Source organism: Gymnoscopelus microlampas, assembly GCF_963454915.1.
Source record: "Gymnoscopelus microlampas genome assembly, chromosome: 3".
NCBI classification, from domain to species: Eukaryota; Metazoa; Chordata; class Actinopteri; order Myctophiformes; family Myctophidae; genus Gymnoscopelus; species Gymnoscopelus microlampas.
In genome coordinates this window covers 47687826-47711967 of record NC_139940.1, presented here as the reverse complement: position 1 = coordinate 47711967, position 24142 = coordinate 47687826, and the positions used below count along the sequence as shown (strand labels likewise).

The window sequence follows — 24142 nt, the reverse complement described above, 5'->3', positions numbered from 1 at the left end:
TATTTATTAAATATAGTATCATATCATTAAATATAACATTTTAAAAAATCACGGAAAAAAAGGTTTTATGGTCATGATTCACCGCTATCCTGGATAGCTTGATTCTAGGCTTAAATTGATTGATATAAATATTTTTGGAAAAGTCAATGGGAAAAATGCATCGAGTATTTACTTCCGGCACCAGGAAATGGCGGAACTGCGATGCTCTATGGGTCTGGGCAACACAGAGACCGAGAAATAAATAAATGCAAGAAAATGATCCATGTTTTGCTGAACACAGTGACATTTATATTATATTCACAACAAGAGTAATCTGGGAACCCATCGGCAAAAACAAAAGAAAGAAAGTCTCTGAATTTGTCTTGAGAGATTACAACAATAGTGACTTTTAACGTCAGGGTAAAAATGGCCAAAATAATAATGACAACAAATACTCAAGCTAGCACTGTGAGAAAGTCTACCTGAAAACCTAGCTGCTACAAAACGAATGAAAACAAGAAAAGTCACTAAACATAACTGCCTAAATAAGAATAACCGTAGTCAACAACAAAAACTGTGCCGTGGGACTGGAACGTTTGCTGTATTTATGAGCATACAATGGATTATAATATACAAAAAGGAAAGACGCCAGATGAGGTGGATGCTATAAGACTTCAGCCTTTTTCCTCCAGTTCCCAGAACTCTCAAGCCCCAGCCCACTTGTCCTCTATGCTCCCTCTCAAGTACCTCGCACCCTCTTCCTCATAGACCTTGTGGGATGTTAGGACAGTCCTGGGGGGGGACCGTCACAGTTGAGACTTTGCCTCATTGACTGTCTTGTCTAGGTCTTGCATTTTCTATGTAGGCTACAGCGTACAGTATATAATATAATATATTCCCCGTTCTAGAATTCTTACAGAATATCTGTTACTGTCTGTCACAGCTGTTTCTCTTTTTGTAATCACCCAGCGTGTTTATATTAGTTTTGTTCCCCAGTCAATCCTTGTTGGATTTATGTCTGGCGTTGTATGTGTTAGTTTATGTTTGAGAGTTCCTGTGTGTTCACCTGTGTCGCCTGCATTAAAACATCGTCTTGGGGTCTGACCATTGCATTGGGTCCTTACCGCACCATCATGTGACACATACACGTTCAACTCCCGGCCCGTTGCCCAGCTTACTGTGCAGGTGAAGGCACAAAGTACTTGGAGGCCAGTCTATGAGGTCAGCGCTGTGTCTGGAATCTCTGCCCAAACCACACTGACTATATATATCATATTTGGGGCCCTTTCAACCTGACCCAAGCCATATTGACTTCTATCACAACATAAAAGTTGCATTACGTTACCCTCAGTAGGCTACAGCCGCCATAGTGCTGATGTCATATTAGCCTCCAAAGACAATACTGACATTATAGAACTGAGTACCCAATGGGTACTGACATCATGGGACAAAGTACTGACAATGGTGACTGCAGTAATATTAAGAAACAACCCTCCAACTTGGGAGAGTGGGGGATACCCATATTTGGGCATATCCGTGCATTGCCCAGCATTGTGCCGGTGAAATAGGCTAGTGCTTGTCATCTATGATGGTAAAATAGGTAAAGTATTCTATGATTCTATGAATAGTAGCACTATGATGTCAGTACCCTTGATTGAACTTTTTCAACTTCCTGCGTCTCCTGGTCCCTCTCACCCCTTGGTCCTCGTCATCTGAATCCTCTGAATCCTCCTCCTCTTCATACGTGTAATCTCCATCGTATGTCTTCTTCGTCGTCTTCTTCTTGTAGTGGAAGACACTGATCAACACCATGGCCAGGGCCACAGCCACGGCTACATACAACGCAATCCTCCAGGGAAGCTCATCATCTGTACTCATCATTGGGAGAGCCAGGGGCTCTTCGGCTGCCTCCTCAGCTTCGTACTCGGCTTTCTCCTCAGCATCGTACTCGTCTTCCTCCTCAGCATCGCCTTCGGCTGCCCTCTTCAATCCCCAGCCATCGTTGGCCCAGCGCTCGGCTGTGTTGCGGTCGCTGGTGACTAAGAAGTTGTCGAAGAACATATCAGGTGACGTGGACCACAGCTCCAGTCCCACAGCGCTGATCGGACTCATTCTGAACGGGTGCAGGTCCTCGAAGAAGTCTGGGTTGGGAATCTTCCTGGGTTTCCAGGCATCTTCCGATACATCATCCGTATCCTCATCCCCGTCATCCATATCCTCATTCCTGTCATCCATTCTGTCATCCATTTCATCATCCTCGTCCTCGTGTTCAACGTCAGATTCATCTGTCATATCCTCATCCCCGGCAGATTCACTCACTGCATCTGCACCAGGGACCCGTGTTGGCTCCTGGATCTTCTCATCCGAGTCCTTTGGATTGTGGTCGTCTGGGTCATCGATTTCTGCGGGGGGATTTACTGGGGGCGTCATGTCTGTCAGCAGGTTGCCACTGTTCACCACCATTTGATCCACTAAGATCTCAAAACTGTTGTCTGGCTTCACCACCAGTGTGTACAAGTGTGTCCTTTTATCCGTAAAGTATGACTTGAGGTCGACCTCAGGTTTCTTGGCGTGTTTCTCCTCAAACTCTCCTGTCTTGGGGTTCTTGTGTCTGAAGATGAAGTGCAGCTTGTAGTCCAGTCCACACTTATCCGGTCCGAACATGATGGTGTAGGGCGTCGTATCCGCAAATTGTTTCAGGTCGAGGTTGGTGGTCTGGGTCAGGAGTTTGAGGTATGCACCACCACAGTCAATACCTGTCTGGAAGTTCACCTCATACTGGACAACGAGGGGCTGGGTGTCAAAGATAAAGGGTCTAGGAAAATGGGCAGAGATGGCGTGGTGTTTGAGAGGAGACTTAAGGACGAGGCCTTTGTCTCCTGGAAGCTTGCTGTGCTTCATCTCCTCGACTTCCCATTTACCATCATACCTGGCGATGTCCTCATCAGCACCTTCCTTCTTGGCACTGGATATCACCCAGCTGTCTAACGTTCCCTTGCTAAAGGACTCTGCGAAGAAATGTTCTCCTATGGGCTCTGGTGCTTTGAAAGTGTTTTGGGAGGCCAGGCAGAGGCAGCACAGACCCATGGCGAGGAGAAGGGCAACACATAGCCTGACCTTCAGCTCCATATTCTTCCTGTTTGGCGATGTGACCACCTGATACTACCACCCTATATATCTCTCTTGTGATTCTGATACTGGTATCCAAAAAGCACTCATGGAAGCTATGCTTGAATAATGAGCAAATGCTAAAAAACACTTAAAATATACTGTTGTACTTGTACGCACTCTCTCTCTCTCTTTTATGTTGACGGTGACGTCGCTATTCCAACCACTTTGTGATTGGCTGAGGGGCATTGTCATGAAATGAGAACACCATATTTACCTTACACGTCATTTATGTTCTTTGCATTCTAATCACTAGTGCAGTAACGGTACCTGTTGTCAGAGTATCTGGAGGCCAGTCTATGATGTCAACTGTGACGTTAGCATTAGGGTTGTCCGATATTGGCTTTTTTACCGATAACCGATATACCGATATTGTCCAACTCTTAATTACCGATACCGATATCAACCGATACCGATATATGCGGGGATTATTGTGATTATGGTAAGCTCAAAATTCATATCACACACACACCATATACAGTAAGAACTCCTGTAACTTATTTATAAAGCAAAAAAAAAAAGATGTTTTTATTTATTTTTTTTAAAAACCGATACCGATATTTTCCCGATATCAATTTTTATGCTAATATCGGCCGATAATATCGGGAGGCCGATAATATCGGACATCCCTAGTTAGCATGTTGCTCATCCTATAGCAGAGCGAGATACTTTTAACCATCTGTATATCATTGTGTTGCTGCAAATAACATTTACTACACGGCAAAATAGCTTAATTTAACCTATTTAACCCTATTGTGTGAATTGGAATCATTGATATTCTAACATCCATTCGCATGTAGACATGCTTATTAACACCGTAAACCAGCAGGATTTCCACTAGGCATGTTTTGGCCGGCCTACTTTATGTGGCCAATAAGCTTCTCATTTACTGGCCATAATGTCATACACGTCACGTGCATGTTTACTGGCCATAATGTCACACACACACACACACACACACACACACACACACACACACACACACACACACACACACACACACACACACACACACACACACACACACACACACACACACACACACACAGCATTTGAGGCCTATATGTTGTTCTCCCACTAACATTAGTAACAACCTAGTCTACTATATTACATAATTACCACATCTTCAATTATAGTAGAACAATAATGACATGGCCATATTTTAAGTCTACACAATTGCTTGCAAATAATTGTACCACGTGACATGGTAAGGAAATAAAACATGTAAATCCATTGGAATGCAGTATAAAAAGTATCTCTCTATTGAACTTCAGTAATTACTCACCACTAGGGGGCAGTGTAGAAACTCATATGAACTGCATTAACGCCATAGTCACACAGTGGTCACAGTTATACACATAATAGGCCATGGACTTGGATAACACGTCTATGGTTAAAGTAGCAGCCATGCTGCTAATAATGATCTAGGTAATAACACATAGTTAATTAGCACACAGTTGCATCCAATTGATGCGATAGCTGTCATGTCATAAGCTGCAGGCATTAAAGGCCTATTTCATTGTTCAGGCATAAATAAACATCACTGAAAGCGCTTCCAAGGTCACTGAAAATGATCATGGCCCTCTTGTTGATGCCTACTGATTTTGGTGACACCATGGACTGTCCTCTAGCGCCATCTGATGGGAATATTTTCCCATCAGCAGCACGGGGTACACAAGGGCAGTTTAGGTGTCTAGTCTACCTTTCAGCTTAAAGAGCTGGTGCCATGTTTTTGCACTTTTTCTGTTTTTCATGTGTCTATGAGGTTGATAGAACTTCATTAAGCCCCCTGGTGGTGGTTTTATGTTGTTTTATGTCTTCTCTGATTATTTGGAGTTTCTTCCTGGAGGCTGAAATCTTGAGGGTCAAACGTGCCAATAGAGAAACAGCACTTTAGTGACATCACAGAGCCCCCAAAAAACATACCCTCCCCCTCATTATCATAACACAACAGGTGTGGGCATGAGGAGGAGGAGGGACTAGGACAGGTGGGTGGTGCTAAGGTGGTGGAGGAGGTGCTAAGGTGAGAACCAGGCATACTTAATGAACTGGAGGCGTGTCCACATAAAAACATTTGTTTTAACAATTTCTGTTCACTTTTTTTTTTGGAAAAAAATCCTTACATAATAATAATACCTTATGATCAGGTTTTAGGGTTGAAAAATATCATGGCACTCCATCTTTAAGTAACTATCCTACTACTGCTAATCTTTTGGCCTTTTTTGTTTGCAGGTAGGTAGCACATGCTGTTTCTTCAGAAACTGTCTTTGTCTAGTTGCTATACCGTTATCAAAGTCATATCTTGAAGCTTTACACAAGGGCTTTTGATTCAACAAACCTATGCGACGGGTTGTTCCATTAGCTCCTACAGCCAACGAGACGCGTACGACGGCTAATGTCTCCTGACATACAGTTATCAAACCAACGAGTCCTTTTCTCTCCCTGAGAAAGAGGAGACGGAGCGGCGTGGGCCACACAGTTTATTTGTATTCCATTCAAATAATATACCTACAGTACACTCATTTTGTAATTATAGCTGCCAAAAGAAAGGCTATGGAAGTCATTGATGATGAGACCGAGGTTCATGGATCTAAAAAGACTACAGAACGACCAAAATGGGACAATAAGGTTCAATACCTGCTTACTTGCATAGGGTTTGCAGTGGGACTTGGTAACGTCTGGAGATTCCCCTATTTGTGTCAAATCTACGGCGGAGGTAAGACAATGTCACCGTCTCTAAATGCCTTTTAATTTGAAAGTTCCTCTCATTTCAACACTAAGTTCAATGATGAAAACAATATATTAACACATTCAGTGGAATATGTACTGCATAAATGTTTATGTTATGACAAAACTTCATTAATCATTCATTATCCATGCCTCAGTTTATAATGATTGATTCATTAAATAGCGTCCATGTAAATATAGGGTTACATAGGCCTATCTCTGATTAAAATACAAAAAAAAAACAATCTGCATGCATTCATGAGCCATAGCTAGTAGAAATGTCCAAATATTTCTTGCCAGTGAATAGTACAGTATAACAGTCCTCTGTATTGCTTTGTTGCGGTCATATCATAGTGTGGACATTATCCACTTGAACATTATATGCTTCGTTGACCAGAGTCCCTAAGGACCTCTACACCAGATCTCTGAACTAGAGTTAATGTAGTTAAAACCAGGTCATTGTAGATTTTACAGTGACCTGGCTTTACTAAAATCTTTCTGTGTGCATGTTTGTTTGTTTTTCACTGAAAGCCATATCATGTGGTCACTGGGTCCTTATCTGGACCTGTCCAATACTAGAGAGATGAGAAAAACTCCCCTAGTGGTTACTGCACTGTATATGTCAAACAAACGGCACACTGGCTAAGTTGTTTGGTGTGATATAGTGCATGAATGACACTTTAGTTATGAACCAATATAACTGTAAATGAGACAAAATGCCGTCGCAGCAAACAACAAAGTTCTGTTTTGAATATGAGACGGAGTAAATAGTAAGTAACTGTGGTAATATTGTATACAGTACATTAACTCTGTTAATCTGATGTTTGGATGTTGACTTAGCACTTGATAGGGGAGCGTGTGATAAAGTTCAAAATGTTGATTAAAAATGGCCAGTGGACATGAATTCAACGACCTTCACTAGATGTGGCCAAAGAAATGCCCCCCCCCCCTTTGTACGTGACATCCAGTGCTTATTCAATCTAAAAAATATATATATTCTTATATGTCATATATTCAGCAACTATAAAAATGTATTGTATTTTCTTTTGTACCTGAAGGGGCCTTCCTGATCCCCTATGTCATTGCGCTGGTGTTAGAAGGCATTCCACTGCTGCATATGGAGCTGGCCATCGGACAGAGACTTCGCATGGGGAGCATTGGAGTGTGGAACTCCATGTCTCCATATCTAGGAGGTGTAGGTGGGAAGACCGGGAATGACTGACTGTTCAAGTACTCTCTCAGAGTCACATCAGGTTTAATTAAGGCGACGTGCCAAAAAGGGCCATCTGTGAACGTTATCATGTTATTATATCGGACGTCTTATATTGTGAAGATAAATAAATAACTCTCTCTCTCTCTCTCTCTCTCTCTCTCTCTCTCTCTCTCTCTCTCTCTCTCTCTCTCTCTCTCTCTCTCTCTCTCTCTCGCGCTCTCGCTCTCTCTCTCTCTCTCTCACACACACACACACACACACACGTGCACACACGCAGGTGTGGCGTCCATGATGGTATCGTTCCTGGTAGGGCTGTTCTACAACACCATCCTGGCCTGGGTCCTCTGGTACTTCTTCCATTCATTTCAAGATCCACTTCCCTGGAGAGACTGTCCACTGAACGCAAACCATACCGGTACTGCAACTCATAATACAGTAAACTAAACCATACCGGTACTGGTACTGTTCATAGTCATATTCAGTAAACTAGAGTCTTCTAAGCAAATCAACATTTAAAGTTGGTGTACTGTAAATGATATGATTGTGTTAAAATAACTGTTAAATAGCTCTATTTTCCCATTCCATAGTAATCATTGCTCTACTCCATACAGTAGTAGAGTGTTTCGGTTACAGGTCTCTCGAGTAAACAGAAAATGCACTTTCAGGTCGGGATACACATTTCATCCATTAGGAGAAAGAACTCATACAGGATACACGATAATCAATTAAAATGAGAGGGGATGAAAGAAAAACAAATGAGTGAAACAAATAGGTGAAATAATCATTTTGATAATTTAATCGGGTCAAGAATTATCATTTTCTTTACCTCTGTATTCTGACAGCTGCCATTATCGATGTGTGCTTCTGTTTAAAGACCTGGTGAAATGAAAAACATTTTTCACACTTTTAGAGCATATCTGTGGTCATCATATGGGCATATCTAACAATAGATACCAAAACATTAGAAAAATATTTTTTTGTGTATTTTTACATCAAAAATTGCTAAAAGTCCAATGTTAATTACTTCCTGTAAACAAAAACATACTGCTTGGTGGCATAGATCGACTCTTGTGAATATAAATGAGTCTTGATTTCATTCACCTGTTTGATTCCCATAGCTGCATGTTCCTTCAAACACACCTGATTCTAATTATTTTTAATTACAGAGCTACAGTATTACACATTTTTTACTTAATCAGCACACTAAAATATGTATCTGAAAACATTATATGTTATATAATAACAATCCACGTAGTAACAAAACATGCTTCACTCCCTTGTGCAGCCAGGGTAAACAAACACCAGCTCTGCTGCAGTTAATGAGATTCCCAGGTTGAGACCTGGTTGAGACAACGTTTCAGACTGAAACTTCAAAATAGAATGGCAGAAAATGCCATTTCACCCGGCCTTTAAGGTCCACAAACAGAATCCACGACAGAATAACCCTGCCAAACAGTTAACCACTTAAACCCTCAATACTTAAAAAACGTTTTCCCCCTACACCGAGCCTCTGTGCGGAAAATAGCCAATCTACAAAGTACAAGCTCTCAAATTAACTTGTGAGCTTGTAGATTTGCAATTTTCTGCTACTTTCCGGCTAATGTTCCCTTCAGAGGGAGGGTATCATGTAAAAAATCAGCAGTGCTTTTCTTTGAGTTGTGAACAACTTCTGTTTGACACTGCAGCGTATGTGAGCGAGTGTGAGAAGAGCACAGCGGTGAACTATTTCTGGTACCGCGTGACGCTGAACATAACGCCCAACGCCGAGACCAGCGGGTCCCTACAGTGGTGGCTGGTGTTGTGCCTCGCCAGCGCCTGGTGTCTGGTCTACATCTGCTTCATCCGTGGCATCGAGACCATCGGAAAGGTAACATATACAGACAGCGGTGTAAAGTACTCAAGTACTGTACTTAAGTACAATTTTGTGTTTTTTTTACTCTACTGGAGTATTTCCAGTTTTCCCTACATCTCAGAGGCAAACATTGTACTTTATATTGTACTACTCCACTACAATAATTTGGACATTTTGTTTACTTGTTAGTTTGTAGATTTTGATTATTATTACAAGACATACATTACCCACTTCAGCCTTATAGCAAACACTATATTGAGCCCCAAAGGGAAATTAACACCTTAATTAAGCTTAACCTTAACCTTTGATTAAAACAGATTTTCAAGCGAGACAACTCGCTGTTAGCTTGAAATAAAAGATTTTGTTCGCAAAAGACACCATCGTATACGGACTATAAATGATGCTTTATGTGCTTCTGTTTCACCTTTTGTTATATTCCCCACCAGGCGACCTATGTGACAGCCACCTTTCCCTATCTGGTGTTAACCATCTTCTTGATCAGAGCATTGACTCTGCCTGGGGCGTCTGATGGGCTTGTATATCTCTTCACACCGGATGTGAGTTGGTTCCTAATTCATGAGAATTATTGGATATACTGGTTGGGGGGTCCCCGGATCAAATTAATTCTGCTAAATGTCTAAATTGTACATTGTAATTCAAACATATTTGATGATGATGACGCAAAATGAACACATTGAGTGACTAGAATGTGCTTCTCATTCCAGTGGGAAACCCTGAAGAATCCACAGGTGTGGTTGGATGCTGCGACTCAGATCTTCTTCTCCTTGTCCTTGGCGTTCGGAGGCCTGATTGCGTTTTCCAGCTACAACCCACAGAAGTAAGTTGGCCGTCAGTCAGTCAGTCACACAAACTCCTTATCGTTATGAAAAAAGGTATATAGAGATGTTATAGCCACTTAAAGGAGTAGTTACATTATTTTCTATCAATTACACACCTCATGAAGCCTTGCATTCATGGAGATTATTTTATTTTTTATTCCTACGCCAATAATATAATGACCTGCGGAATTGACCTGCATTTGAGTCTCCACCGATCATCAAATTATTGGCTCAGGAATGTGACGAAAACAAAAAAATCTCCATGAATTCAAAGCTTCATTAGCTTAATTAATAGAAAATAAGTATATTTTTGGGCAAACTATTCCTTTAAGACCTATATATTTCGTTATATGACAAATAGCAAAAATAGCCAATCTACAAGCTTATTGTGAGATTATAGACTGTAAATGTTTTAACAGATTTTAAGATCTTGTGACGTTCTTTGCCTATAATGACATGCTCAAAATAAGGACGCCAAATTCAAAGTGTTAAAAAAATAATAAGAAGAAAAGATTAACCTGTCAGCATTTGATCCGGTCCTTAGGAATAACTGTGAGGGCGACGCCCTAATAGTTGGATTGGTGAACAGCTTCACTTCCATTTATGCTTCAATTCCCATCTTCGCCATTCTGGGATTCAAAGCAAATTCAAACTACGATGCCTGCCGGAATGAGTATGTACATCTTATTCTTCTCATAATTTGTATTATTAGTATAGTGAGGCTTTAGCTGTGCACACGTTTACTGTCAAATGCTATCAACTTCACAGCAATATATTGTCAATGACCAACGCGTTCAACGTTGGCGATGAAAACATCACTCTGGAGAACTATGACGAATGGCTCACCCACCTGAATGAGAGTGATCCCTCTGAGGTTGCCAGCCTCCACCTCAAGACCTGTGATCTCCAGACCTTCCTGGACCAGGTGGAGTAGCTCATCAAAATACACATTGAGATGTCTCTATGAAAAGTAATAATGATGATGATGATGATGATGATAATCTATCTATAAATTAGGAAAGACTCTATGTGCATGTATGTATATCTGTCCTTTACGTATCTCGAGGACTGTCCAAACAGACAGACAGACAGACAGACTAACAGACAGACAGACAGACCAAGGACACAGACAGATGGGTACAACGGGTACTTGGTAGAGTTCTCAAATTCTGCCCGAACCCGACCCAACAACCCTACCTGAAGTTTTCGGACCGGACCAGACTTTTTTTCAGGTTTTCGGGCCTAACATTATGATAATTGTTCGGGCCGGGCCCTGTTCAGGCCGGCCCAGTAAGGGCCCAGTTAGGGCCCAGTTAGGGCTGGGGCTTAATTTTCAGGCCCGTTGAGAACTCTATACTCGGACAACGGGTGATACATAACCGCTGTGGTTGCCCAAACGGGCATTGTTCCCAACAGGCATCGGCCTAGTAATCATCATCATCATCATCATCATCATCATCATCATCATCATCATCATCATCATCATCATCTTCATCATCATCATCATCATAACCACTGTTTTTAATGTTACTGAGGTTCATTGAAGTATAGTGTTTGTGGTTCCTGCTGTGTACCTGTAGAGTGCGTCTGGAACTGGCCTGGCCTTCATCGTGTTCACGGAGGCAGTGATCCACATGCCAGGCTCTCAGGTGTGGTCCGTGCTGTTCTTCGTCATGCTCTTCAGCCTGGGCCTGTCCTCCATGTTTGGGAACATGGAGGGAGTCCTCACTCCTCTTCTGGACCTGCACCTGGTGCCCAGCTGGATGCCCAAAGAGATCTTTACTGGTAACAACCTATAACAGCCTCCAATCAGATCTATACACCGTATAACGTGTCTTTGAAAAGTCACAAATGCCATTTTGCATGGCGATGTGAACTCCATAATGTTAAGCATATGAATTACAGTACCGCAGAACAATTTGAACCTATTAAACCCTACATACTTCATTGACCTAGTATAGGGCTCGTCACATTTCCCAACCCGGAAGAAGAGGTGAAAAGGGAGTATGCGCTGGGTGAGCAACTCCATACAAGTGGATGGGCAAAGATTTCCGGTGCCATCTCTATTATTTTTAACTCTATGCTCGGGCCTTATCTTGCCTTATCAATTGTGCCTAAACCTTTTTGTAATGTTTTGCTATTTTGAAAAACATGTTAAAATAGTTGAAATAGCCGATCTACAAGCTCATAATGTGTCAATGTAGATCAGCGAGTTGAACTATTTTAAAATGTTTTTCAAAATAGGGCCCGCATGCATGTCCCCTACTGTTTATTCTCTCTACACTAAATCTCTTCGGCGAAAATAGCTGATCTACATGAAGCTCACAACGCGTTGCGATGTGACTTGTTGTGTGCTTGTAGATCTGCTATTCTAGACAAATGTTTTCCCCAGAATAGGGTTGAAGTGGTTAAGGTGGACAACAGCATCAAGCAAGAGGTTGCAAAGTGAGCCAAAGGGACATGATGTTCCTGAGGTTTCCTGATGACAGAATGTGTATTTGAGGCAAACTGTCAGACAGTTGTACAACTCGTTGGTAGGCCTAGGCCATATATCTAAAATATAATGTAAAAAAATATCATCGCATCAAGGGAAGTAATGCAATTTACTGCAATATTCTATGTTATCGAATGTTGGCTCAAGCCGACTCGTTGGCATTCATAATTCATAATCATAGTTTCACGTACTGTACATCAAGATCTAATAAAGCCAAAAAAGTAGCAGATTGACAAGCTAAAAATGTGTCACTTCGTGCCACGTTTGGAGCTTGGAGATCTACTATTTTTTATACTTCTGTGTGACGCTGTAGTATGATGAGGGAATTAATTTACCAAAAAAAACACAACTACAAAAAGTGCTCCTCGGAGCACAGGTCTCCGCCAGGTCAGGTTCGTTATTGTGGCCTGCTGGTGGCGCTGTGAAAAGGGTGCCATTTCTTCTTGGGCCTTTCACGGCAATCAGACACTGCATTCATGATTTGAGGCATTTTGTTCCAAAAATGTGTTCTGCGAAATTAGACCTGCTGGTGGCGCTATAACAGGCCAATGTGAAAAGGGTGGAATTCCTTCTTCGGCCTAGTGTGTCACGGTGCGAGGCAGGGAGGTGTAGGACCCAAGTGCAAGATGAGAGACAGAGGCAGCATAGCTCAAATTAAAGTGTTTATTAACACCAAACAATGGGAGAAGGCAGTAATCAAAGTCGAGGTACAGGCAAAGTCGATACACATGTAGGCAGTCAGAATAAGGAGGCCGTAGGGGGAAAACTAAACTGGGAAAGCTAGGTGAACTAAATACTAAGCATTAACTAGGCATGGACTAACAAGAATCTCACACGACTGTAAGCTACAAACCAACAGGGAACTGAAGCAAACACAGGACTTTAAGTCTTAAATAGACTTAAAGTCTATTTAAGACTTAAATAGACTGTGAGACAAGACAGGAAACAGTAAACAAGGCAGACAGGAATCACTACTACAAAACAAGAGTACGGAAAACCAAGGCAAAAGGCAACCGAGTTACAATACAAGACAAATGCAGAACATAATGAACAACGGCCTAACCCGGCCTAAAGAACAGCCCTTAGGAGTCCAACACCATATAAGGGCATTCAAGGTCCACATAATAAAGTCAGTCCACGGCCCGAGGAGAGGACCGTGACATAGTGGGGATGCGCGTGTGAAATTTCACGGAAAGCGCAAGCTGCATTTTGTTCAAAACGGACCAATCCTGCAAACTTTGGAAGCCAATCAGGATGGAACTTGGAAAATCGGATAGATCCGTGTTGATCACATGACTATAGAGATACTGTGTACCTATTTGCATGACGTTTGGATAAAATCTGTTGAAGTAAAAGTTTTTTGCACAAATCGACCGCCTGGTGGCGCTAAAACAGGCCCATGTGAAAGATTTGGGGCAGAGGTTCTGAATTGGCATCCAGGGAGTGTGTGTGCACAGTTTGGCAGCGACCGGGCCAACGGTGCCGGAGATTAGCTGTTCACAGACAGAAGGACGGACGGACGGACGGACGGACGGACGGACGGGCGGACGGACGGGCGGGCGGACAGGGTGCAAAAAATACTCTGTCGCCATGCCTTTTGGCCTGGCAAAAAGGTAAAATATGGAGATACAGTAAGAGGTTTTTGCCCGACAGCAACAAAATTGTAAAATGCATGACGTGATGCGATGCGAAGCGATGCGAGAGTGCGCTCTAGCCAACACCAACGCGGGACTCCTGCATCGCTGCCCTCCACACTCTCCTATCTAACATCAGGGTCTTGATTTTTACAATGTTATTAGCTAAGCTGTCGCGCCGCAGTGCATCTACGTAGGTGGTGCGCTTCTTGCCTTTCCTGGCTTTGCCCTGGGTTGCTTCTCATAGTGTCAGTTTGCTTGCCTCTTGTTCCGGGTGCCTGACGCAGTGCCCTACCCGTGGCACAGTAGGTCCCTGTAGAGGTCCACATTTCTTATGTGGTCGGTCCATGTGACACCTAGGGTCATTCATCCATCCAGGGCCCTTTCCTGCTGTGAGGGTCCATGTCTCAGCCCCACATACAGCAGTACTGACTACGGTAATTGTCTAAGGTAATTCTGTTGTCTGTTATGTGTTATCTCCTGGCAGGGCTGATGTGTCTCACCTCGTTCCTCGTGGCCCTGATCTTCACCCTGGGTTCAGGGAACTACTGGCTGGGCATCTTTAACAACTACGTGGGCTCCGTGCCTCTGCTCATCATAGCCTTCTTTGAGATGATTGCTGTCGTATACATCTATGGGATCGATAGGTCACATCTAAAAGCTATTTAATATTCATTGTTTTCATGCTATTGTTATAAGGTGCTGTAAAAATGTGTGTTAAATGATAAATCTATATATAAAAATAGCCGATATATAACGTATGGGATGGTATATGTATAGCTAATTTCATATTTATAAAACGTTTCAGATTTTAAAAAAAAACAGAGATGATTTGAATTGAATATTTAGGAAAAGTCATGAAAGGGGAACTTCTTCAGAGCTTCATGAGAGAAGATAAGCCACTTTAAATTCTCAAAATCGTCCAGATTGATTGATGTGCTTATCCAAAGTGTATCCCTGCACCTTTAGGTTCAATGATGACATTGAGTGGATGACAGGACGCAGACCCTGCCTGTACTGGCAGGTCACATGGAGGTTCATCAGCCCTCTGATGCTACTGCTGGTGTTTTTTGCATATGTTGCAGTGATGGCTGAGAAACAACCCACATATGCTGCCTGGAACCCAGAATATGTAAGAATATGTCATTCCATTGTAAAACTCAAAGCGTAATGCATGCACAGAGTTTATACAGATGCTCGAAATCCTTGAATAATGCATGAAATTCGATAATTTAAATTAGGATTTTTTTTTACTGGTGTGTCTGGGAGCTGAGCTCCAAGATTTCCTATGCATTCGTGCAAATGGCAAATAAAGTCTATTCTATTCTAACTATATTAAGACCGGGAAAGCATCTGTTTCATTTTTGATTTCATTGCCTATTCAAACAGATCTACAAGCTCATATGTGCTATGAGCTTGTAGATCTGCTATTTTTGAAAAATAGTGATTTGTTTTGCAAATCTTTGAATAATATATTTATTCAGACCACCATCTCAAAGCAGTTTGTTCCAGGGACCCCCCCCCCCCTCCCCCCCCCCCAGAAGCAAAGATTTGAGTTAAGGCATTGTAGATCTGGTATTTTTGAATAGCAAAAGTATAAAATAACATTATGGGCGGCGCCCATGTGACTCCAAATGCCATTCATAGCATTCCTGTGTAGACACCATCCAGGGCCTTTTCCTGCTGTAGACTTGTATAAAATGTGTATAAAGCCTGCATGCAGTATATAGTTGATATATAACAGCCCATCACTCCTACAGGTGGACTTCCCTCTGTCAGAAGTTCAGCCCTACACTGGCTGGGTGTTCTCCATCTGCGTGCTCCTATCTTCTCTCCCCGTGGTCTCCATCCCCCTGGTGGCGCTCTATCAATTCACGGGCTTCCTGAAGAAGAGAATCATGAACAGACACAACAGAAACCCGTATGCAGATGATGAGTTCCCTCATGGAGACTTGTAGAGGAAACACGTGTTCATGTTCTGCAGTGTTGATTTCGTCGACTAAAACAATGCCGAAAAATGTTCGTCGACTACCTATTTTCACTGACAAAAACGAAATAAAAAACAAAATAAATCTAAGGTACAATGACTAAAACTAAGACTAGATATATTGACAAATTCGTCAACAAATACAAACTAGACTAAAATGTCAGGGAGGGACGAGTGGAGAAGAGATCCAGGAGAACTAAAAAACAAGTAATTTTATGCTTGGTTGCGCTCAGGTGTTGCGCTCTGAAAATAGCAGATCTACAAGCTCACAACGCGTCGCAGCGCGACGCGTTGTGACCTTATAGATCGGCTATTTTCAGCGTGCAACCAAGTGTAAAATCAGCCATTACGACGCCATCAAGGCACCGCCAAAAATACATTTTAGTCAACTAAATCAATAGTAGATTTAGTCGACTAAGATCTTATGATATTTAGTCGAATAAAACTAGACAAAGACTAAAACATTTCAGATGACTAAAATATGACTAAAACTAAATGGAATTTTATTCAAAAGACTATGACTAAAACTGAATCAAAATTTGCTGTCAAAATCAACACTGATGTTCTGCATCAGGGTGAACATCAGCTTCTATTCTGGCTTTCCGGTTACTGTGAGGAACACCTTATTGATGGCCGTTCCAAACTAAATGCAGCATCATGTGTTTTTGTTCATGTTTAGCATAACATTAGACAACATTGTTATTGTCACATACCGTTGCTCTCCTGTGTTATTAGCAGTGACTCCTGGTAATGTTGTGCAGGGGTCAAGTTCATATCTTTTACTTTGTATTAACACTACAGTTTTTATACATTTATGTCTATGATTTGTGGCTTTTTTTTTGTTGGTGAAAGAGACCTGTTAAAATCAATGCAGGATCATTGTGTCTGACAAATATCCTAACAAACAAATCAATGGAAATGGAAAAATAAAAATGCGTCTGGGTGTGCAAACTCCGCCCCCACACAAACATCTCTTGGTCTATGTCTCTCCACTCCTCACATTTGACTGATTAATGTTTACCTTGACCTTGGTGATGATGAACATGACCTTTGACCTTGTCAGCCCAATGTGGTTACATTCAGGTACAGCATTTAATCCCACTAATACATCTGACAAAAGTTTCACAGCACATGTATGTACACACACACACGCACGCACGCACGCACGCACGCACGCACGCACGCACGCACGCACGCACGCACGCACGCACGCACGCACGCACACACACACACACACACACACACACACACACACACACACACACACACACACACACACACACACACACACACACACACACACACACACACACACAGAGAGAGAGACAGCTAGGAGGTGAGAGATAGATATGATATCTAATTTGGCAATTAATTGATGGTGTTTTAATGTTTTAAAAACAACAATAAAACATAACATAAATGTGTGTGACTCTAGTGGTGAGTAAGGAGTACTGATGAAGATAGAAATAACTATCAACTATCCACATTGTTCTAGAGCCACAGTGCAACATCAACTGTTGTCATGGATACCACAGCCAGTAGACAACATCTGCAGTATTAGTGTACTGTAGCTATTAAATGTTCAATTTACTGTGTGAGAGTTTTCAGTCAGAGCTTTTAATCTTTTCCTGTTATTTGGACTGTTTATCACCACTCTGGGACTGGTTTCTGCTAATGATCATTTTCAAAGGACATTCTCCATTCCAGCACAGTCTTTCACTCACAGGTAAATCATTTACCTGTGGCTGAAACACATTTACTATGGGATTTGTCAATGAACGTGTACCATTTACTCTAAGTAAAGAAGTTAAACTTCTTTGTTACTAAGTAACAAAGAACAATGAGAACACATAAGAAAGTGAGCCCAATGTTCCTTTTAAATCAATAAATCAAGATAAGAAGTGTCAGATCTCTCAATGACATTACATCACCTCTGTCAGCTTTATAAGAGTCGCCTTGTTTCCAGGTTTGTGATATAATGAACTCACCATTCATTCACATTTAGAAAGAATCTTATGAAAGCCTACATGACAATTGCTACTTGCCCTTTGTAAATGCCTGAATGTAAAGCACAGAGATGGCTGCAAAGAGATGGAGAACAGGTGGTTAAATTTGCTTGCAAACTTAAAGCTACATAACATAAGTCAACCAGGTGTTAAATCTGACACCATAATATAACTGTCTCAATGAAAGAGTAGGGAGAACACCTCCACTACAGATGTACAGATTAACATACTCTACCATACAGATGTACTAGTTATATGCATAATAGGTGCATAATCACCCCTGAAGAGAATTATCCCGTTTATTACACGGCTACTTAATACATAAATTAATAAATTGACCCAAGTGTAACAACAAAACAAAGTATTTCCTTGCTTACAGCAATGAAAGTATTCCATAATTCCTATTCTTTTCACGGACCAGCGGTGAATACCACGTGAATACCGCCGGATTTACCCCCTGGCGACTGTGTTTTGGGGCGAGTGTTTTGGTATTCTTCCATAATGTTGCTGGCCGTCCGCCCAGCTCAACACGGTCCCCTCGGAAAACAAGGAAGTGTTGATCAAACTGAATTCAATTTTCGATTTCTGCATCGTCTATTTCTCACTTCAAATGTTTTCAAAAACATTCTTGAGAGCAACGTTTAGCTGTAAATGACATCGTGCGTGTGTTTACATCGCTGTCATGTTAGATACAGCATAACATCAAGCAGCGCAGGTTGATATGAGCAGGTGCTCTGAGCCTTTGATTAGACAGCGGTCTGTTATTGAGCTCATCGGTCAAAATTCAGAAATAACACTGACTGCTGACCGCTGATTCTCCAATCGGAATCAAGCATTCAACCAAGCCGCGTAATAAATTGTGTTAACATACTCTACCATACAGATGTACTATTTATATTGTATTAACATACTCTACCACACAGATTGGTTAAAAGAACATTATTAATTAACTTAAGTCTTGAATTGTCCACACATAGTATGAACCTTTGATCTTAGCCCAATAACCCACACCTCACACATGATTTACGACATACCTACTTCATATGAGAGAGAATGATCCATGCATGGGGCCGTAAAAGAATACTGTTTACTGATAGTCACGTGTTATACTCTATGAACACAACAAAGGCTTATAAATTCTCTTGCATGACCTCCACAATGAAGTTCTCCACTGGAAGTGGTGAGGTGTGAGATGTTCTACCTCTACATTGAACCAGTCATTTAATGAGCCAGTGATGGTAGATTGTGTTACGGTGTTGTAGTCTATCTAAAAATAGTGTTTGTATATTTTCAACAGGTTTGGTGTCAGATCAGCCAGGATGTGGACCATGGTGAGAGTGTCAGCTGTTCTGTTGGTTCTGTTCATACAGAATGCTACCGGAAAACGCACAGGTAAACTACTTCCAATGTCTAGTTATTAACATTAATATTAGATGGTTGTCCTGGTTGGTATGCCTACCGTAAACAGACATGTTTCTTTTGTCAATGGTTCAAGTATGTCTCTTAACATTTGTCATTTACCGCTTTTTTCTTAATTATTTCGTATTAATATTAGTTATTACTATTAGCATACTTACGTAAAAATGTTTTACTAGTACAGTGTACTTTATCAGTACTCTCACATTGAAGCAATGCATACAAGCTCATACCATGTTATACCAAGCCAGAATACTTGACAGTAACCTTGAACTTTAGAGATTATCCTTACTTTTCATATTTTAACATAACTTTTTTTTATATTCTCAAACAGTTTCCTGAACACCCAATTCGTATATATATATTTGTGTGCTAGGACCCCTATCAAACTTATTCCAAAATCTCTTTCTAGATTTTTCATAATCTTTCAAAAACAGCCAATCTACAAGCTCACAACATGTGGCATCACTACGCACTGTGAGCTTGTAGACTGGCTATTTGTCCACATAAAATACGGTTAAATAGTAGTTCAACGATGCTGCTGGTCCCTCTGTTTCTCGTGGCCAGGCTGTGTTGCTCCCCGACAGGGCCGGATCTTGGCCTCCGTCTTCCCAGCCAATTAACCAGTGAAACAGCCTCAAATGTATAACAGACAACAGCCACGTTTTCAGGCCAAAAGTGGTCTTTACTTCCATGTAACCACAGACAGATTGCCATGCCTTTGTTGTAATCTTGTGGTAGAGTTTGTGGGGTAGGCTACAGTTTGTAATCTTGTGGTAGATACAGTAGCCACATGGAATAAGTCAGATACCAGACCTGGCATGGCAGAGGCTGCCTCCCTGAAAGTTTGTGGGGACTGATTTATAGTATACTGTCGAACAGGTCAGTTGTCACACTCATAGACATAAATGTACATTGGTCAGTGGGGCCGCACGTCAACACTGGCCCTATATTATGCGGGTGCAGTACGTTAGTCCGACAGCGCATTCCTCCGACAGCGCAGCGCTCCGACGTTTCCAATACTAAACCCGAACCAAACCCGCACCCTAACCCTAACCGCACGCGGATGCCACATAGTCGGAGAAAAGGTCTGTCGGATTAACGCATGCCTCCCATATTATGCAGGGCATGCAGCTTGTCATGCATGAAATGTGACTTTCTACCTGAGACATATTCTTTTTTTCTGTTTTAAAACCATTACTGTTACTGTCTATATGTAAGTACAGCAGGTGTTTTCGTATGAAAATCTACATTTTATATTTAACACAGTATCCAATATCATAACGTGATACTGGACAGTTACACTGAAGGACATTTTGACACTTTAGCGCTGAATAGCTCAAATCATAGTTTGCAACACAATATTGCTGGATCAAATTAAGGGTAAGAGTTGAGTGAATAAATATAATATTTATGCATATTTATTTTTGCATGTTTTTGATGGCCTCCAGACACCAAATGTGATTCATGTGCACGTCCTGTCTTTGACACACGTTAAAATATGAACACAATTATCAAGACATGTGTAAACGTTTTATAGAAACAGCAGAAAGCAAAAGATTTACATGATTCCTTTCTTCTCCTACATCTTTTAACAGAGTGTCCTGGGGCGCCAGCAGACATTGCATTCTTACTGGATGGCTCAGCCAGTGTTTCCCTCAGGGATTTCCCCATAATGAAGACCTTTGTTAAAAGCATGATTCGCTCACTACGGGGTCACGGACAAGATACACAGGTGGGTCTAGCAAAGTCAAATTATAACTTAAAAAGGATTAGATGTGAAGTGACATTGGCCACAGTTACATGGACCATCATGTATTCATTCAGAATTAATTCATTCCGAATGAACTCATTCTGAATAGAGGAATCTGATCCACTCACCTGTTTACATGGGACCTGAATAAAAGTATTCCTCGTTTACATGACCAAAGCATTCATTCAGAATATAACTTTTGACATGCGCAAAGTGGTTCCCGCCTACGCCCGGGCATGGACCAGGGGCCACTACCCGGAGCAGAGCTTCCCCTGGTGGGCATGGGAGGAGGCAATAGCCCCCTTGTGCCTCCGCGGCGGAGGTCTATCGGTCGTAGGCAGGCCCGGAAGCAACGCACCAGGCAGCGTTGTATGCGGTGCAAGCCTGTGTTCCTTTGTCATCGCCGTTTTAATGCAAAAGTAGCAGATCTACAAGTTCAGACCAGTTTTTTTTTTGTATTGGTACCAGACACGGTAAAACGTAGGCTAGCCTATAGTATTTGTCACATTTCTCATGTAGGTGCCGTACGATGATGTCATCGCGCATTCGCACATGGTCATTATAATAATAAATGGAGAGAGAGAGAGAGAGAGAGAGAGAGAGAGAGAGAGAGAGAGAGAGAGAGAGAGAGAGAGAGAGAGAGAGAGAGCGCGCAACACTACAGTCTATGATCAATGCGTTTCTGCGTTTACGTGTGGATAGGGATTTTTAAAAAAAATCTTTTTCATGTGGCCAGGGATTCTTTTTAAAAACTGAGGACTAAAATACCTGTTTAGAAAAAGATCCATATAAGTGTAGCCTAGGCCAGCAATCCTCGGAGCGTCCGTTCTCCTGGACAAGTCTGGGCTTAACCATTACAGGCTTATTAAATGACGCTATTAGAATCATTAATTTTATCCCGCAGGAGCGAGCGCTTCTCAGCACCAACCGTGGCCGAATTAGAGATTTGATAGGTCATTTTTGGACAATTCTGACAGCCCTACTAAGCACGGACATGCGCAAAGGAATGCATGTATTCCAAACAGACAGGAGCGTTTGGAATAAAGTGTTTACATGGTCAATTCCGATTGATTTAACCCGATTCAAACGGTCTATACCACCCCTCCTATTCCGAATGAAAATGCATTCGGGTCAGACTGGAATGGAATATTCTATTCCAATTGGGGTGTTTACATGAGCAAATCTATTCGGAATGAATTCATCCATTCATTCATTCCGAATAGAAGTGTATTCATTCCGAATACAACTGTCCATGTAACAGCAGCCAGTGTGTCATCAATGATGGGATAACCATCCATCATATCTGAAAAAAAGCAAACTAGTTCTAACATTATTGCTTAATGTTCTCAACAGTATTCATCTGCAATAGCTTAGGTGAGGAGTTGACTTTGATCTTGATTGTAACTTTTACCTTTTTTAACCAGTTAATCATCTTCGGGCACCTACTGCTTATTCCCATCTAGTTTCACAACATTTCTGTTGTATTATTTTGTTCACATATAGAGTAGGATATACTGTTAATTTTGTCCTTCAACTTCAAAATGACTGGATATACACGTTTTGTAGCAATTTGTAGCAATTGTAGAAATATTAGACCTTAATTGTCAAATGTTCAAGCATGTTCTAATCATGTATACTTTACTTTACCAAATATTTAATTATTTTACATGTTGGTAAAAATAGCCAATTTAACACTGAGGTGCCCAGATGTCCCTAGTTCCCACCTATCCTGTATCCATGGAATGCACTGTTTCCTGCAGCTGCTACTGTAAATACAGTTGACCAAACATAAGCCTACAATACGTACTTTCAACACCATGCTCATGCAGACGTTTATAGACAAACTTGAAATGGGCCCAGTTTGAGGGAATAAAATGGGAATATCATTTAACTGATACGATGAATGATTGATGACATTTAATATAGAACTGATCATACAGGCTTTTTTCTGACTTGATTCTCAACCACTTCAATAGCTTGACAGTAATTGCAGAATTCTGTATAATTCAGTGACTTCAGTGTTTTTCTATGTGTTTACAGTTCTCAGTTGCCCAATACTCAGGAAGCCCCACCATCCACTATTATTTTGATACTTTTGCCACCTCAGGATCTTGGGAATCTCAAATTGATCGTATCAGTCAACTAGGTGGAGGTACTTCTACAGCTAAAGCAATTCGACATGTTGTGTAAGTGCCTTTATCTTGACAACATACCACAAATGTCATTGGCGAAAGGGCCTACTCTGTGTGGAGTTTGCATGTTCTCCCCGTGTCTCCTAGGGTAGTTAATACCCTCACAAAAACATGTAGTAATCCTGGTCACTATACTGCCTCCCCCTGGTCAGCCGGGGCGCCTGATGGAGGGGAAGGGAACTGTTTGGAATAACGTGTTCCTTCCACGCGCTACGTCCAACCAGGGAAACTCTCCCCTGTCAGGTGACAAGAAGGTCAGTTGGCTCTCATGCATTGAAGGAGGCATGAGCTCGGCCCTGGCCTCCCTAGGCTGGTGGGGGGGGGTGTAGTGCCCAGGATCACTTAGCAAATTGGCACCGGGTGTAAAAAAAAGGGTTACAAAATCGTGGGATAAAAATTATTAAAAAAAAAAAAAAAACATACCACAAATGTCAAACATTTTATGACAAGAGTTTGCAAGTACAGTTTTTTTCTCTCTTTTATTCCGACAGCCAGGATGTTTTTGTAGGAAATAGAGGATCGAGACCAAACGTGAACAAGTTCCTGATAGTCATTACTGATGGAGCGTCTCAGGATCAAAGCGACTTACCTAATGCTGCTGCCCTAGCTGCAAAGAAGGGCATTATCCGATTTGCCATCGGGGTAAGTTGTCAGACTCACTCATCATTTTGAAAAGGGATAGAATGAAAACCATGAATTAATTCATTATACTGTAGTTTTTTTTTTTTTTACATACCTGTAGCTAATACAACAGAGAGTACTGTCCACTGATGAAGCTGTTAGCAGAGCCAGAGGGCCTTGACAACTGTGTGTGTGTGTGTGTGTGTGTGTGTGTGTGTGTGTGTGTGTGTGTGTGTGTGTGTGTGTGTGTGTGTTAAAATA

At 41.6% G+C, this 24142-nt stretch overlaps 2 protein-coding genes across 2 annotated transcripts; one reads left to right on the top strand and one right to left on the bottom strand.

The window, feature by feature from the left end:
* Nucleotides 1–1620: 1620 nt before the first annotated feature.
* On the bottom strand, nt 1621–3108 carry LOC311041875 (calnexin-like; the record flags this gene model as incomplete). The annotated part of the gene is made up of 1 exon (XM_084052359.1): nt 1621–3108. One exon carries the CDS (start codon nt 3106–3108, stop codon nt 1621–1623), a length of 1488 nt encoding a protein of 495 aa, XP_083908485.1.
* Nucleotides 3109–5700: 2592 nt separating this feature from the next.
* LOC311041874 (sodium-dependent neutral amino acid transporter B(0)AT3-like) lies at nt 5701–15864 on the top strand (the record flags this gene model as incomplete). Its single annotated transcript, XM_084052358.1, has 12 exons — nt 5701–5863; nt 6933–7073; nt 7365–7502; nt 8773–8954; nt 9386–9496; nt 9665–9777; nt 10323–10451; nt 10547–10703; nt 11359–11563; nt 14394–14553; nt 14876–15038; nt 15667–15864. The coding sequence occupies 12 exons, from the start codon at nt 5701–5703 to the stop codon at nt 15862–15864; spliced, it is 1860 nt and encodes a 619-aa protein (XP_083908484.1).
* Nucleotides 15865–24142: the final 8278 nt, after the last annotated feature.